This window comes from Anopheles darlingi, chromosome 3, assembly GCF_943734745.1.
Source record: "Anopheles darlingi chromosome 3, idAnoDarlMG_H_01, whole genome shotgun sequence".
Lineage (NCBI taxonomy): Eukaryota > Metazoa > Arthropoda > Insecta > Diptera > Culicidae > Anopheles > Anopheles darlingi.
In genome coordinates this window covers 20,918,967-20,936,340 of record NC_064875.1, presented here as the reverse complement: position 1 = coordinate 20,936,340, position 17,374 = coordinate 20,918,967, and the positions used below count along the sequence as shown (strand labels likewise).

Here is a 17,374-nt window from a genome sequence, read left to right as displayed (position 1 = left end):
TGAAACGTAGCAATACAAGATAGTAATGTTTCTGCACGCCTATCCTAAAAAAATTACATCAAAATGACATTAGAGTGAGTGAAATGACAATTTCATTGTTAGTTTTAATCGTTATTTTTTTATTCTGAAGTCTTTCGATAACGTTAGACGATTAAGGGGGGGCTTCGGTATTTTATTTTAATTCTTCGCATTCACTTTTTATAATTTTATATGACTGCTTATCCTTTCAAGAGTATTGTGTAAAGTTTTGGGATCAATCGAAGCAAAACTGACAAAGATATTGATTTTTGAAAAACAGAGTTTCATACAAGGCTTAACGCATCTCGCAACTTTGAATCGCGATTCCCAAAACCTGCGGTTTCAAAGTCGGTGCCCATCGTAGCATAAAAACTACTGATCCGATCGATTTGAAATTTTGAACACTTAATCTGTACACTATTTGCCAGGTAGCCCCGTCGAGTTTTTGTTAAAATTGTTGATACTTTTTTTTGATAATTCTTTTAATTATATAAAACTCGTTTTTTGAGGCAACATCGAAAAAAGTAACACTTTTTCAACTTTAAAAATCTGCCAAAAATCGAAAAATAGGAAATTTAACAAAAACTCAACGGGGCTACCTGGATAAACTTATAATCTAACAAAAAAATATCCATTTGTATATTTTTGATGACCCGGCACGTTGCTATGATGGGCACCGCAAAAAGTACTTTTTTGCAAACTTGCCTTTCTAGATTGAATGCCATGAACGTAGTTTTGAATAAATCTTCCCCAAAATAGAACCAAATATTCTTGAAAAGTTGTAGTTTAATATGACATTCACTTAAAAAAATTAAGTTGAATGGTTTTATCACCAAAAATCGTCAAAAATAAGCCTTTTTTGGACCCGAAATAACCAAAGTCCCCCCTTAAATGAGCCTTTGCTAGTTAGTGTCCAAAAGCAGACACGAAAATCATTCGTAATTCTCGAATAGCTTAGTTAGAAACGTTAGTTAGTTAGTCCGAACTTTTACCTTATTACGGCCTCCAGATGGCTTCAAAATCTGTTTTCTCGGGTTTTATCAAGTTTCTTTTTTAATTTACTCAGTATCTTGTGTTTAGGGGTTTTTTCTTGCTTTCTTAGGGCTGCAATTACATTAATTAATATGCCTTTACCATGTCATGGCCTAGTTTGTCCTTTGTTGCGCTCGAATAATAGTGCTACACGTCCCATACCCACTACATGGCATTAGTAATAATTTAAGATCATAAATCAATAATAAACGGGAGATTAATTCACAAATGATTACTTGCTGGATTACTTTTTGTCCAACCTAGTCAATACCACCCTCAGCCGAGACATGCACCATGCTTCGTCTATAGGCGGTGCCAGACGGGGCGAAAATTCTAGCGCAAACGAAAAAATTAATGCCAAAACGGTTTCGTTTAACCCTTACACGCTATCAAATTTTTATACGTCCGCGGACATTTTCGCTGAACCCTTGACGCTATCGAACGCTTTATTTACGAAAATGTAGGTTCTTTTCGTATTGTTTTTGCATTTTTAATATAAATATAACAGCAACAGCAACAAAATCGTTAAAAACTGCAAAATTTATTCGGAAATCAACTTCAGCGGCCAAAACACAGATGTAAATAATACGTTTGACATTTCGATATAAATTTTCGGGTTTTTACCCCTGCCACACGAAGCGAAAACATTTTGGCATTAATGTGTAAATTTGCGCGTAAATTTTCGCTCCGTGTGGCAGCATCTTATCGTTTTTACTCTTAGCTGGGACATGTACCAACCGGCACTTAAGCATTGTTTAAACAAAGCGAAAACGTAACGCAAACGAAACGCTGGTCAAATCGGCAAATAAATTTATTAGTGGGTTTCAACTTCAATTTTTACTGGTAAATTGCAAACTTTTGGCCAAATCAAATAATTGGCTCCAACCAAATGTTCAAATGTGTGGAAAAATCATTTATGGCAAGAAAAAGAGACTGGTGAACGAAAACTACCATTGTATGGGCCATGGTTTCTTGGGCTGGCACGCAAAATAAACAAATTTCTCAACCCGGCATCGCGCTAAGGTAAAAAAAACCGCGCAAAAGTAAATCGCGCTGTTCAAAGTAAAACGTGCTTCGTTGTTGAAACGTTGAAAGTGAACCAGGCGAATATCCGGTGCCTGCAGGTATTCGCGGAAACGTAAAAACTAGTGAAAAGGACACACCCAATCTTATCGCAAAGTATTCGGACACCGGACGAATCACGAGTGTTTTTTGTCATATTGCTTAACCCGGATCGATTTAACCAGGCGAGAGACGAACGAAAACTGATAAGTGATTGAAACCAACCTGCTGCACACAGTGACCGGCAGAAGCAGAAGCAAACAAAAACACCGTTACTGGAGTGTAATGTGCGGTTGGTGAGTCTGTCGTAATTGGTTTTTCCATTTACGCGTATCATCCAACTGCGTGATCGTGTGAAGCTTAGATCCTAGATCGAAGATCGATCTTCGACCACGCCACGTTGACGTCAACACGGAACACGATTGTGATTCGTCAACACGTGTTATTCTTTGCTCACTCGTTTCTCGTTTTCTCGTAGTAACCAAAGATTCAAGTAAATGTCCTTCCATCGAACACCATATCGCTCAGGTTTTTATCTGGTTTCAATGGTACTATCATTGCATCAGCAATTCAAATACGAAGCTGACAGAGCGCCATCGAAGGTTTATCTACACGCGTAAGGTATCCCACCCAAGGTTAACCCCGCTTATCGCCTAACTTTTGGAGGATTATGCAGTTTTAGGTCGACACCAAAAACAGAAATGTTCCGCGCTGCATCCATCTGTGGGACAAAACAGGTTTCACCTTGTTTCAGTTATCTTTCAGACGATGGGCCGTGTTACAAGACAGTGTCATCATCGAGAAAAACACGATGAAGAAAGCGTAAAATTGTATACAAAATATCGCACGTCCGTTGAATTATTCAATGTCCCGTGGTGGCCACGGTACAGAGAGAGAGAAAGAATGAGAAAGAATTAGAGAGAGAGAGAGAGATAGAGAGAGAGAGCTGGATCTGCTGAGAGTTTGTTTGAACAACTTCAACAACTTCAACTTGAAGCAGGCATTTGAAAGAAGCAGAAAAGAAACAAACTCATCGCTCATCCCTCATCGCGCCCTCATGAGCCCCCTTCCGCCCGGCCGGAGGCTTTGGCTAATGACTTTGACCTTCACGGCACTCCACGAAGTCTCGAGCCGCGGTCGAACAATTGCTGTTCGATTGCGTACACCCCAAAAACCTTCGTACCATCATCTCATCATCCCCGTACCTCGGTTCTGTCAAGTTCTTTTTCGTTGTTTTGTTTCCTTCGCTCCTCATCTCCAGTAATAGGTCTCTTTGCGCCATTCGATCGACCTTACCGATCGCAGCGCATTTGCTTCGACGACAATACGATGAACCTTGGAGGCCAAACCTACATACGGCATTGCCACCTGTCGATAGCAACCCTTTCAGGTCAACGAAAGGGTTCTGTTGTCAGTGAGCAGCATAAGAACTTTCACCGTTACCAATCACCTGGAACATTCCTTACGATCGAAATTCCCAAATCGTTCCCCCATCCGTTCGTCGGTCATTGCGTCGTTCAAGTCTTTCGTCGTTTTTCTAATTTTTCTTTTTTTTCTTCAGCCGAAACTCCGCGCCGAAACCACCACTCTCAAAGAAGACCGTAAAAAAATCGAATTTATTTCACCCGATCCACTGCGCAACACAGACGATCGTGTGCGTGTACGCGTGTGTGTGTGTGTGTGTCCAGTCGATCGCTGCGCATAGCTTTCAGAGCCACCAGTAGGACGGTGCGGAAGGGTAGCAGGTCACCACGAGGAGCACCGCATCTCTCGAAATCCAGCAGCACGATCCGCGGTGTCTGTCCGAGGTGGCCATCGGTTGTCGCGACGACGACGACGACGAACAGACGGCGAACACAAACAGATCGATCATCGACCGTAGCGGACGTGTGCTGCCGGCGGTGTGTCCAGCAACCAGCGGTTTAGTGCAGTGTACCGTCCACCCATCGAGTGATCATCGAGTGCTATTCCTTTTTCGAAAGCATTCTTTCCCGTGAAAGTGCGGAACGGAACGGGGGCTTAAGGGAACTCGCGCTGCTCTATCTCGGTCAACACTAGCCAACCAACGGCACCTAACGGGAACGTGGCGGAAAACGTTTCGCTCGCGTTTCCGGAGCAATTCCGTCGGTCGGTGGAAGCAACCAGTGGAGGCTGCTGCTGCTCGCGTGCTGCAACGTGCAACTATAGTGCGCGAACAGTGCGTTTCGGATCGTGGAAAAGGTGTCAGAGTAGAAGTCGAGACCGGCTAAAGGAAAAAAAAACCCTGACCACTCAACGGTAACTTCGTGCAACAACAAACGGGCAACAACAACAACAACATGGGTTTACTGTTGGCGATCGGCATACTGGTGGCCCTGCTGTTGGCCATCTTTTTCTTTATGAAATCATCGAAGGAGATGCCCAAGAACTGGTCACAGTTTGTGTGCGAGGTGCGGATGCAGATCTGTGGCTTCCAGGGGCTGCTGGATGATTTCATCATGCGCTCGCGGAACCGAGTCGGTAAGTCGGTATCGGGTGACATGATCACCACCACCACCACCACCAAAAAAAAAAACGCTTTCAAATCACATCTTCCACACCATCTAATCATACTCTTTAAAGCGCGCTCGGGGAAAACACGTTTCCGGAGCCGAAGTGTTTTAGGTTCAGGGTAGGTAACAAAATTCTCGAAACATCGGAATGCTGTGGCGTGGTAACAGGAATGTGCGGTCGTGTTTAGCTAGTACCACGCCATTCCGCGTGATAACAATCCACCGATGGCGTAATGTCGTCGCTAGGTTTGAGAAGTGAAAGGCGTACTACCCCGTTTGATCAATCCGCTCCAGCCTCAAACACCTCGCTCTAGAAGAGCCGATCTCCGTGGGCCGATTGTGTAATGATGGAGTAATGCTTTTCTGCCGCCCTCTCCGTGTCCTTCATTATGCTGTTCATTAATGGCAGCACTGTGACCGTGAACGAACGTCTCTCATTGCCATCTGCACCGATCTTCGTGATCACCAATCATTAGCCATTGTCTGGCCATTGAATTACTGCTCAAGGTAGTGGTAACGCGGTGCGGTGCGGTACGGAGCGGTGCGTGGAAAGATCAGCTGATCGTGACACCGACACTCGCCAGACTGCGTTTGCGTCTTCACGCAGACCTGCGGACTGCCGGTGCGATATTTATGATTTCACCTCGTCTGCGTCACGGTTATCAGCAGCAGCATCAGCAGCTTACAACGCTGTTGGCCGACGCTTCGCACACGGTGACCAGCCAGAACCAGCGAGCAGCGAGTGTTAATAGCCTTTTAAGTAATGCCGCACACGCGAGGTGCTTTCCGCGCACCCTTCAGTGTGCAATACCGTTGTGTCCGGACCGTTGTAGCGGAGCGGTGTAGCCGTGAATAACGTGCTTCCCCTTCCGAGAACGCGTTCTCTCTGTCTCAGGCGCACTAAAGCGATGAAGGTGCAGGCTAATCAAACGAAACCATTCCGTTTAGCTCTGTTTGCTCATTCTGCACGGTGGTGGATGCGCGTTCCACCGAACAGCGCTGCTCCACTGCTGCACGGCACCACGACCTTCTCTAATCCTGTGCTGCAATCGCATCCGCATCACGCATCACGCATCAGTATATCATCTTCCTGCTCCATCGTACCACGTGGAGACCAAAAACCACCAACGACCATTGCATTCCATGTGTTCCAGACCCTGTGTGTGTGTGTTTGCTTACCGGACTGGACGCGTAATCAGCAAACACCAGACCCTCTGCGCTGGTGACGTAAAAGATGAGAAGGGATGGGCCCTCGGTCCTCGGTTCACTACAGTACCGGGCGGACCGGTGTACAATGGTCGATTTGTTTGCTAAACTCAGCCGGGCGATAGGTGGTCGACCGGCTGTTGAAGGGGTAATGCAGAGAGCCAAACACACACACAAAGGCAGCAACAGCACCAAACACCGATCGATTGGCTCTCGTCTTTCATTGCGTCACCACGGAGTGTAGCATCTTGGTGCAGCTTCGCCTTCCATCTGCCTCTTCCAAGGAAGCATCGAGAAGCAATCTTTCCGTATTCGAAATTAATGCTACCATCGTCGTCGGACGGACCCAGCCGCAAGTGACTTTTGTTCATCTTTCGAAGGTGAAACCGAAATGGTATTCCTCTTCCCGCGATACCGGAGTATCCTCTTCCCGCGATACCGTTTGGCTCATTATCGGGATGACGATTGCAGGCAGATGGACGGTACGGTATGGAAAATAATGCCCGAGCTGGTCCATATCGGTCAGCACAAACCGGTGGTAAGCAACACCACAAGATGCGTCACACCGTACCGACAGGACAGGACAGAGCCTATCAGATCCATTTGGATTCATCGATGAGATGCAAGAAATCGTGGTAGCGTCCTGCCACCTCCCCCGCGGGAATGAAGGTTCGGTTTGGTTCTGAATTATGAGCAGCAGCTACAGAGGGATGCGTGATTTATTATTCCACCCCACCTCCCCAAACACCCTCATCACCATCGCACAATCGATGCGCTTCTGATCGTTGCGTCCGCCCACCCGGTGTCCGGGGGCGACGGGTTGTGGCTTGATGAAGAATTGCCGACAGCTTTGCTAAATTGGGTTTGCAAATGAGGGTCCAGCAGAACCAGCCGCGGCTTGGTTGGAGTGCAATTGGGTGGAAAAACGTCAGCGGTCCCCCATCCCCTTCATGGTTGAATTCCGTGACGATGAACCACGGTTGGGGGTGGTCCAATGGTGGCGTGAATATTGGTTCCAGGGGGGGGGGGGGGGGGGGGGCGGTGGTTGCTTGCACCGGGCGCACCTGATGAGAAGGCGAAAATGGACCCAATGATAATACCGGAGGTGCGTCGCCAAGGCCGCGAAATGGTAATTTATTTAACATTTTGCACATCTCCTGGCCGCTTGGTGTACTATTTTAATGCAAGCATACCTGACTGAAAATGACGTAAAATTATATTTCCTGTGTATTGAGTTATTCTAAAACTGGTTGGAACTAATGATGGGCACAACGACCTTGAATAGGTTTGCTTTAAACCGCTTTGATGTTTTGAAAAACTTTAACGCTTTCTTCTCATACGTTTGTGCCAAAAATGGATACTAGTATATTTTCGATTCGAATGATTCGCCATTCAGCAACAAATAGTTAGAATAATAACACAAAAATAAATACAATTACAATGAATCCAAACTACAAATTCCGTAGAAATGTTGCTTGAAAGATCTTGGGAAGGATAAATTAGAAATAGGGAATGATGAATAGAGTGGATAGGGCAGTTGATACTTGGAATCTTGAAGGACGAAAACAAACGGTAAAGTTCAAATAAATGGTCGCGTGTATAGGACAAACTTTCTGCAACCTTTGCCAAAAAAAAAAAACGATAGTTTAAACGAAGGTGATTCCACGGAGTAGATGTTTGAGTGACAAAGGAAAGCATTATTATCCGGTATCAGGAGCCCGGAACATACCGGATCTATCTTCTATCTTAACAACTAGGTAGAACATTAAACTTATAATTTTAAATTGCATGCTGTTGTAGCAGGTCTGCTAAACAGATGTAGATGCATCGCAATCATTTGATAACCAGATGACGCATGCACCACGGGTGTTTGCTAAGCAGGTATGAAGCATAACTACAGGAGTAAAGAGGGCAGGCCACGGACCCAGGCGATTGTAACCCGACCGAGCCGGGCCACCCAGCGAAAACATAAACAAACATAGCGCCACCCCGGTAGGCACGGAAATGATTCTCGCTACCTAGAACGAGGTCATACGAAACCAGGAAGAGAAAGCGGCGACCCAAGATGTTGCTGCAACGCAGATGTTTCATAACTCTTCCAGATGTTTGCCAACCCGGAAACTTTTCGGATAACAAAATTGTGACGTAAATTGACTATAAATAAAGACGAATTCTGATGAGAGGGAGACAGTCAGAAGGAGAATCTCAAACCAACAACCTCGTGTCGTTCTTGAGTTCTTAACGAAGCATTGGTGTCCCCCTACCCTGGTAAGGCCCAATGACTTCCACCGATTAGTACCGAGTAGGAGAATCACTCCCGGGTGATTCCCCACGGTTGTCCGGTCAACCACGAGTCCACCCGTGACTCACCCCGTCTGCTTGCCACACGGACATAGTCTATGACTACCGAACCGCAATCGGACGTCACCGCGCGGGCACTAACCCAAACAGTTCGTCGTTTCCCGCGGGTGTAAAGTTAACGTCCACCACATGGCGACCGTGACTTGCTGGCACAGCAGTCGAAAGTGTTAAACAGCAAAGTGATTGAACGCGGAAAAAAAGTGACCGTGAAGTGCTGGTTAAAAACAATGTGATCGATACAAACACAAAGTGACCGTGAAAACGACAATTGAAAAGTGCTGACCGTACACATAAGTGCATCATCATGGGAAAAAGTGGGTCGAAACCAGCGGCAATAAAGGTACTGGAACTACCAAAGCGAAACAGAGAAGAAGAAGAAGAAAAACCCCAAAACTTAAACAATGTGCCAAAAAAGCGGTGTGTTAACGACCATAGCGGTCAAGAGTGTCAGCAAGGAGCTGGAAATCCCGGGAGCAGAAGAAGACAGCGACGATGACGAGAGCAACAAAATTAGAGGATCTACAAACTGGACGAACAGGGGCCGTACTCCTTTCGAAGCATCGGCATCGCGGTTATAGCCGCTATTAGATTGAGAAAGTACGACAAAATCGCGAAAATGGCGACTCATATCGAAATCGTAAAGGCAGTTTCGTCTCTCGTGCCAAGATACGATGGCAACGAGAAACAACTAGACGCAGTTATTAACGCTCTAGAAATATTGGAAACACTCACAACGGAAACAACCAAGGTAACGGCTATCAAGACAATCCTTACAAAGCTCGAAGGGAAAGCACAGGCAGTGGTAGGCAAGGAACCCAAAACCATTGAGGAAATTAAAAAATGCCTCAAAGATAGGTGTCGCAAGAAGAGGACCCCAGAAACGCTTTATGCCCAAATTTTCGAAGTGCGGCAGGTAGGAACACTCGAGGACTACGGAGTCCAAATTGAAACCCTAGCGAGGGAACTTAAAGAAGCATACATAGAGGAAGGATTGAAGGAAGCAAAGGCCAACGAAAAGGCAACAAAAACAGGATTGCGAGCGCTAGCAGAAGGCGCAAGGGATAACAACACAAAGATTATTATACAATCGAGCAAATTCTCGACTATCCCACAAGCAATCGAGGAATTACAGGAAATAGAAGCCACGAAAAAGAAGGATACCGTGGTACTGGCAGCAAAGAGAGAGGAATATGCTTACAAACCCAAAGAATGGCCACAGCAAAGCTACGGGCAAAGGAAATGGCCTCAACAAAATTACAGGGGAACAAACTCCAACTACAGGGGTAAAAGCAACAGATACCAAAACCAACGGTGGGTGGAACCTAAACAACACAATAACTACCCCCGGCAACAGCAAAGCAATAAGCGGGGAAAACCAAACAACTACCAAAACAATGGTACCCACAGGGTTTTTCTAGCCGAAGAAACTCAGGATAGGAAAACACAGCAGGAGGAAGGCCAGCGTTTTTTAGACAACGGGCAACCGCCGCGTTGCCAATATTAACCGTTAATCTTTCAGCGGTTAATTACATTAGAATCCGTACAAACCTTACGGAAAATGGGTATACAACACTCATTGTTGACACTGGGGCGGATGTATCATTATTTAAACTCAATAGAGCAAAGGCGGGGCAAGAAACATGCACCACCAGCATTATCAACCTTACAGGAATCTCCAATAACTCAATCACCACTGTAGGGACCACAGTAGGCGCACTACATTTTGAGGGGTGCAGCATTAAACACACGTTTCACGTTATACCAGCGTCAGTTGAGATCAACGCTGACGGTATATTAGGGCGAGACTTTTTGACAAGGCACAGATGCCTTATTGATTACGAACATTGGCTCCTTTACTTTACCTTCGAGGGACACACTATATCGCATCCAATTGAAGATAATGGGGGCGAAACTTTCATGTTACCAATGAGGAGTGAAGTTATAAGAAAAATCAATACGTTACAGATGAAGGAAGATTCGGTTGTGTTAGCACAAGAGATTGAGCCGGGAGTATTTTGCGGCAACACCATAGTAGCGAAAGGAAATGCTATGGTCAAATTTATAAACACAACAGACAAGAATGTAATTATTCAAAACCGGCAATTTCATCCTAACATAGAGCCCTTGTCCAACTTCCAGGCACTAAATACCACAAACATGCCACCGCAGCAAGGCAATAAAAGGATTGCCAACATTTTGGGAAGTATCGAGATCAAGGCGGTTCCGCAATACGCCAGGAAAGATCTGGAGCGGATCATTTGCAAATACGCTGATACGTTTTGTACAGAGAATGACCAGATAACCACAAACAATTTTTACGAGCAGAGAATAATGGTAACAGATAACATCCCCTCGTACATCCCTAACTACAAACAGATACACTCACAGACAGATGAAATGAACACCCAGGTACAGAAGATGCTAAAAGATGGCATCATAGAGCACTCGGTATCGGCCTATAATTCACCAATTCTCCTGGTGCCCAAGAAAGCAGAGGATAACGAAAGGAAATGGAGGTTAGTCGTGGACTTTAGGCAAATTAATAAGAAAATTTTGCCCGATAAATTCCCTTTGCCACGAATAGACACGATACTGGACCAGTTGGGAAGAGCGAAGTACTTCAGCACGCTCGACCTGATGTCTGGATTCCATCAGATACCACTACAAAAGGAATCAAGGAAGTATACGGCCTTTTCTACACCGACAGGCCATTACCAATTTACTAGGATGCCTTTTGGGCTAAACATTTGCCCAAATAGTTTCCAACGAATGATGGCAATTGCAATGGCTGGTCTAACTCCAGAGCTAGCATTCGTTTATATTGATGATATAATTGTAACAGGGTGCAGTGAACGGCACCACATTGATAACCTCACTAAAGTTTTCGAGAGGTTAAGAAAATACAATCTTAAGCTAAATCCCAAAAAGTGCAAATTTTTCAAGACAGAAGTAACGTATCTAGGACATAAGATAACAGATAAGGGTATTTTCCCAGACAATTCCAAGTTTGAGACAATTAAAAATTACCCAATCCCTACCAGCACGGACGAAGTGAGACGCTTCGTAGCGTTCTGCAATTATTATAGAAAATTTGTAGAAAACTTCGCCAAGAAAGCGAAACCGTTGAACAGTCTACTAAAGAAAGGGGCTAAGTTTGCATGGACGGTCGAATGCCAACAAGCTTTCGACACACTTAGAGCTAATTTAATTTCACCGGAAATACTGAAATATCCGGATTTTACAAAACAGTTCGTTGTTACTACGGACGCATCAGACGCTGCATGCGGCGCAGTTTTGTCACAAGTATTCGAGGGAAATGATCACCCCATTGCGTATGCAAGCAAGAGTTTTACGCCAGGGGAAAAGAACAAGCCGATTATTGAGAAGGAATTGACAGCAATCCATTGGGCTATCAATTATTTTAAATCTTACTTATATGGACGTAAGTTTAAAATAAGGACGGATCACAGACCATTGGTATACTTGTTCGGTATGAAAAACCCGACATCGAAATTAACTAGGATGAGGTTAGATTTAGAAGAATTTGATTTCGAAATAGAGTTCGTAGCAGGTAAGAGCAACGTAGTGGCAGATGCACTATCCAGAATCATCACCGATTCGGACGAATTGAAAGCATTTACGCCTACAAGTAAGGAAAACATTCAGATTAGGCAGACAATCTTAAAAGTAACTACTAGAGCTATGGTTAAGAAACAGGTAGAACGAAGGGAAGGAACAAAGAAAGACGAAGCAGTAACAGAGCAACCTACGATGTGGGAATCGGACAAACCTTCCGAGGTGTCCAAATTGCTCAAAATTAGAGGGAAAGAATGGAAAGATAAAGTGGAACTCACGTTGATGAGTCACAAGGAAAATAAGTCCTTAGGGTCAGTTAGTATACCCACTAACAAGAATGCACGAAATAATGGAAGTCGAGCATTAGAGCTCGCTCTTCTAGGAATGTGCAAGTTGGCGAAGAAAGTCAACAGGGAGAAGATGGCAATAACAACGGGAGATGTACTGTTCAGATATTATTCTGTGGAAACGGTAAAAGAAATTGCTAACAAATCTATCTCTCACTTCCAAATCATTCTGTTCACTCCAACTAGATGGATCACAGATAAGGAAGAAAAATTGAGGATCATAGAAGAGTATCACATGACCCCTTCGGGAGGACATGTAGGCAACCACAGGTTGTATTTGAAACTCAGAGAAAAGTATAAGTGGAGAAATATGAAAGAAGACATAAGGAAATACGTCCAAAAGTGCGAAAAATGCATTGTAAATAAGGTGCGTAAACACACCAAGGAAGAGGCAGTTGTGACGACAACTCCCTCAAAACCTTTTGAAATAATCTCTATAGACACAGTAGGACCCTTACCCAAAACCAACAATGGTAATCGCTACGCATTAACAATCCAATGCGATTTATCAAAATATATAGTAATCATACCCATACCAAACAAAGAAGCTAATACTATAGCGAGAGCATTAATTGAAAACTTCATATGCACATTTGGAAATTTCTTAGAAATGAAAACTGACCAAGGTTTGGAATACAATAATGAAATTTTAGCAAAGGTGGCAGAAATTTTAAACATAAAGCAAACATTTGCAACAGCGTACCACCCGCAAACAATAGGCGCATTGGAGAGAAACCACAGATGCCTCAACGAATACCTAAGAGCATTTTCAAACGAACATCACACAGATTGGGATAATTGGATCAAATACTACGAATTTGTATACAACACCACAGAACACACTGACACAAAATTCACACCATTCCAACTAGTTTTTGGGAGATCAGCAAATTTACCTCAGGACCTTTATAAAAACAAACCAGAACCAATTTACAATTTAGAGCAGTATCACGCAGAAATGCGGTACAAACTGCAAAAATCACACTATATTGCAAGAAACCACCTCATTCAAGCCAAACAGAACCGTCAAACAGAAATGAACAAAACCACTAATCCAATTAATGTTAAAATAGGTGATAAAGTATATTTAACTAACGAAAACAGGAAGAAATTAGATCCTGTATACATAGGACCATTTTTTGTAATAGATATAAGAAACACGAATTGTAAACTAAGACACGCCACAACAGGGAAAGAAACAGTAGTTCACAAGAATAGGCTAGTTAGATGCAGGGAAGAATAATGCAACAAATTCGTTGCACTCACTTGTACATTATTCTTTCTAAAGGGGGGAGGTGTAGCAGGTCTGCTAAACAGATGTAGATGCATCGCAATCATTTGATAACCAGATGACGCATGCACCACGGGTGTTTGCTAAGCAGGTATGAAGCATAACTACAGGAGTAAAGAGGGCAGGCCACGGACCCAGGCGATTGTAACCCGACCGAGCCGGGCCACCCAGCGAAAACATAAACAAACATAGCGCCACCCCGGTAGGCACGGAAATGATTCTCGCTACCTAGAACGAGGTCATACGAAACCAGGAAGAGAAAGCGGCGACCCAAGATGTTGCTGCAACGCAGATGTTTCATAACTCTTCCAGATGTTTGCCAACCCGGAAACTTTTCGGATAACAAAATTGTGACGTAAATTGACTATAAATAAAGACGAATTCTGATGAGAGGGAGACAGTCAGAAGGAGAATCTCAAACCAACAACCTCGTGTCGTTCTTGAGTTCTTAACGAAGCATTGGTGTCCCCCTACCCTGGTAAGGCCCAATGACTTCCACCGATTAGTACCGAGTAGGAGAATCACTCCCGGGTGATTCCCCACGGTTGTCCGGTCAACCACGAGTCCACCCGTGACTCACCCCGTCTGCTTGCCACACGGACATAGTCTATGACTACCGAACCGCAATCGGACGTCACCGCGCGGGCACTAACCCAAACAGTTCGTCGTTTCCCGCGGGTGTAAAGTTAACGTCCACCACACTGTTAAGGTGCCCTTTGATCTCTTTCACTTATATCTTTTATTCAGCTCCGCTGGAATCTGTTCAACCCATAAAAACAGACTCGTTAATTCCAATCCTAGTAAAAAAAATGTAACAATGAGATTTCAAAACAAAAAAGTTGCTATCGTGGCCGAGCTCGGTAAAGGTAAAGGAAACTTTCATTCCGATGCAACTTGCCCTTAACCGGCTAGAAATTCGCTTAAAACGTCTGTCAAAATACCCCAGGCACCCGTCACCCATACAAGCTCACGGCCTGGTGCGTTGCTAGCCGACAAAGAAGGGAATTAATTGACTCAAAATGATATAAAATAGCTGTTAAAATCTGTGATAGTTCACACTGTTCTGCATTTCTGATGAGTTTTGCACACTTTACTTGCTTTCGCTGAATGCCGCCTGAAACAAAAGATTCGCAATTCACCAAATGAAAGCAACTTCAACGAATGCCAACAAAAATCCAGTGAAAGTCGTTTGTTGTGAATTAATAAAACTGCAAATAATTAACGACGCACAAAAAACCATAAACCACGCTTCACGCAGTACAGAAATGTTGTGGCAAGCGTATCAAATTAAATTTATTTTCAAAATGATAACTAATACCTGGATGGTAGAGGTTTGTGGATATCGTTCACATTTAACGTGAATTATAGAAACACAACTGCGGACTGTTTTCCCCTGGACATAGATACCCCTTGAACACCCGTTTCCACCGCCGGCATACGCCAACGGCAGCAACAGTGTTGCTAAAATGGTAAAATCACACAGCGTGTCAATGTGCTACCATGCATTCAATTAACCAAAGTAAATCAAAGGGAAGGTGGTTAGCATGATGATGACCAACGGTGCCCCAGACACACCCAAACCACCTCCCATCATCTCACCTCCATCCCCATATCAAAACCTTGAAATCTGAGCTCTGTGGCCTGTGTCCGTTCGTTCGGATTGTTACAAATTATTGACGAAATCATGGTAATTGCTTTCATCAATGTTGCAGCAGCACCGGGAAGGCACACCACCAGGATGCACCGGCAGGACCGGCTACTAACCGATGGCGCGGTTTTTCGGGAAATTGGACTCTTTTTTTGATGAAATTAAAAACCGAAAAAATCTCCGCTTTTCCGCGAGAAAAACTCCCCGAGCGACAGACAACCGACTACTTGACTTCCCATGTGGCAGTGAATTCGTCGCGATGGCAACGTCCGTTTTGGGCTGGGCCAACCGACTGACCGATGCGACTGGTGGGCGTTTGGTCGAGCGTTGCACCACGCCACACGCTTGTGTGAAACATGAATCCTGGTGATTAAACAATCATTTCGAGCCACCAGGAACATGACCGTGATGGCTTGCGCCTGGCATGAAGCAATCATACCGGTTGCCGCCTGTCTGCTGCTGTATGCCATGTGCGGACATGAGCGGAGTCTGTGTGTGTGTGTGCATGTTGTGAGCAATGTTCGCTGTTAAATGCAGAATTAATTGCGCAATTTTCTCCCGTGGTTCGTTATATTTTTATTATGCTTAATTCGTGTTCTTCCCCTTCCTTTCACCTTCACCATTACCCGTTCACGCTGGTGACATTTGCTTTCGCATGTCACATTTTTCCTCTTTTTCTCTTTCTCTCTTTCTCCCTTTTTCTCTCTGTCTCTCTCTCTCTCTCTCTCTCTCTCTCTCTCTCTCTCTCTCTCTCTCTTTCTCTCGCCGTTGCCGGTTTGCCGTTGGCCGGTTCTGACTTTTTGGACACCATTTTCCCGGGGCGCCTTTGGCAGTGTGTTCCGGGTTTGATTAAGAACCGTAAAGCGATCGGGACACCATCCATCGGAGGGTGGTAGCGGAGGGACCGGTGGCAAGCGTGAGCAAAGTGAGCCAATTTCCATTGGGTATCCCCCTCCCTTTGTACGCCTCGGGGTGTGAGGTGTACACACGTTTACGACCAAAAAAAAAAAAGATGCTCTCCGGCTACTACAACCAAACCGTGAACACCGGAAACCAATGAAACCAATTCCAACCGAACGTGCACACACACAGGAGCGACAATCACACGGTCACAACCGGTGACCACCCATCCGCTGGTGGGCATTGATTTTTCCTTTTTGTTTGCCGGTTTGGGGCAACGGAGAGTCCGAGAACGAAGCCACTCGTGTGCCGGAGGAGCAGTAAACTTGGAACCATATGGATCCGTATCCGTATCCCTACGGGCCTTATTTTAATTCGGGCCACAAACCACCGACGAATCCGACAATTGCATCTCTGTGGGAGGCGAGATGCACTTGGGTGGTGTGCTGGAGTGCACTTAAACTTGGGAAAAGCGACCTCAGCTCAGCAGCGCCAAGCACGGATCCGTGCCCATCTTGTGGCACTCGGAATTAGTGGTCTGGGAGCCCTGAGGCGCTTCAGTGGAATGGAATGTACCATCGGAGTGTGAGCGTTGTGAGCTCCGAACGATTATCTAACTTATAGCGGTTCGCTTAGAGGTCTACCACTTACCTTTTTATGTTTTGTTTTCCATGTTTTCTCAGCTATGGTGGAGTAGTAACGCCTGGACCTATAAAGGATACTAATAACTTGTTCCTGTTACTGCCTCGTTATTTTGACAGCATTAACATAAGCCACCAATATTACCTAAAGCACGGACTAAATTAAGACTGTCCTGTGGTCACTTACCTTTATTTTTGTGTGTTTTTTAGTTTTAAAAAGTACCGGATTAACGATGAAATACCTTCGTTCGTTCGATTTGCGTTTTGTAACAATGGTGCAATCGAGCAGTCATTCAAAAGCCCATGACTACTAGATCGGGAGTACAAATTGTTGGTTTACAAAACATGCTTACGCCCAATTATTAACTGCACATCAGCTGTCGGAGGTGCCTCACATAATGCAAACAGACTCACATAATGAATCTTGAGATTAAGTACAATAAAATTCTTCAAATTTTCTTGCTATCTCCCTTATTGGTACGAGAGCTCTGCGTGAAACGACCAATAACAAAGAGACCATTGCTCATTAAAACAAACCGAAATTCTTATATTTAGTGCAATAAAAGCGAAAACAACAGAATAATCGCACTGTCAACAAGTAGAAGACAAGAAATAAGAATAAATTAGTAACTTTTAAGGAATGAAAAAGTAACATCATATTTCTTTAGAGAGTCTTTCTCTATTTTCCCGCGCATTGATATACACACAAAAATCAATACTGTTCAATGGCAACGTCACACATTATTAATCATGTGGTGTTC

General features: G+C 44.5%; 1 protein-coding gene across 3 annotated transcripts in view; it reads left to right on the top strand.

The window, feature by feature from the left end:
• Nucleotides 1-2,092: 2,092 nt before the first annotated feature.
• The window catches only part of LOC125955941 (dehydrogenase/reductase SDR family member on chromosome X), an 18,395-nt gene continuing 3,113 nt past the window's right edge, over nt 2,093-17,374 (top strand). The window contains exons 1-2 of one of the 3 annotated variants that reach the window (XM_049687302.1): nt 2,093-2,174; nt 3,674-4,611. In XM_049687302.1, coding sequence (XP_049543259.1) covers nt 4,431-4,611 — 181 coding nt within the window. In that variant the 5' untranslated portion in view covers nt 2,093-2,174; nt 3,674-4,430. Of the gene's footprint in view, nt 2,175-2,332; nt 2,409-3,673; nt 4,612-17,374 lie in introns of those variants that run through there. The other 2 variants (XM_049687301.1, XM_049687303.1) reach the window with 2 other exon arrangements.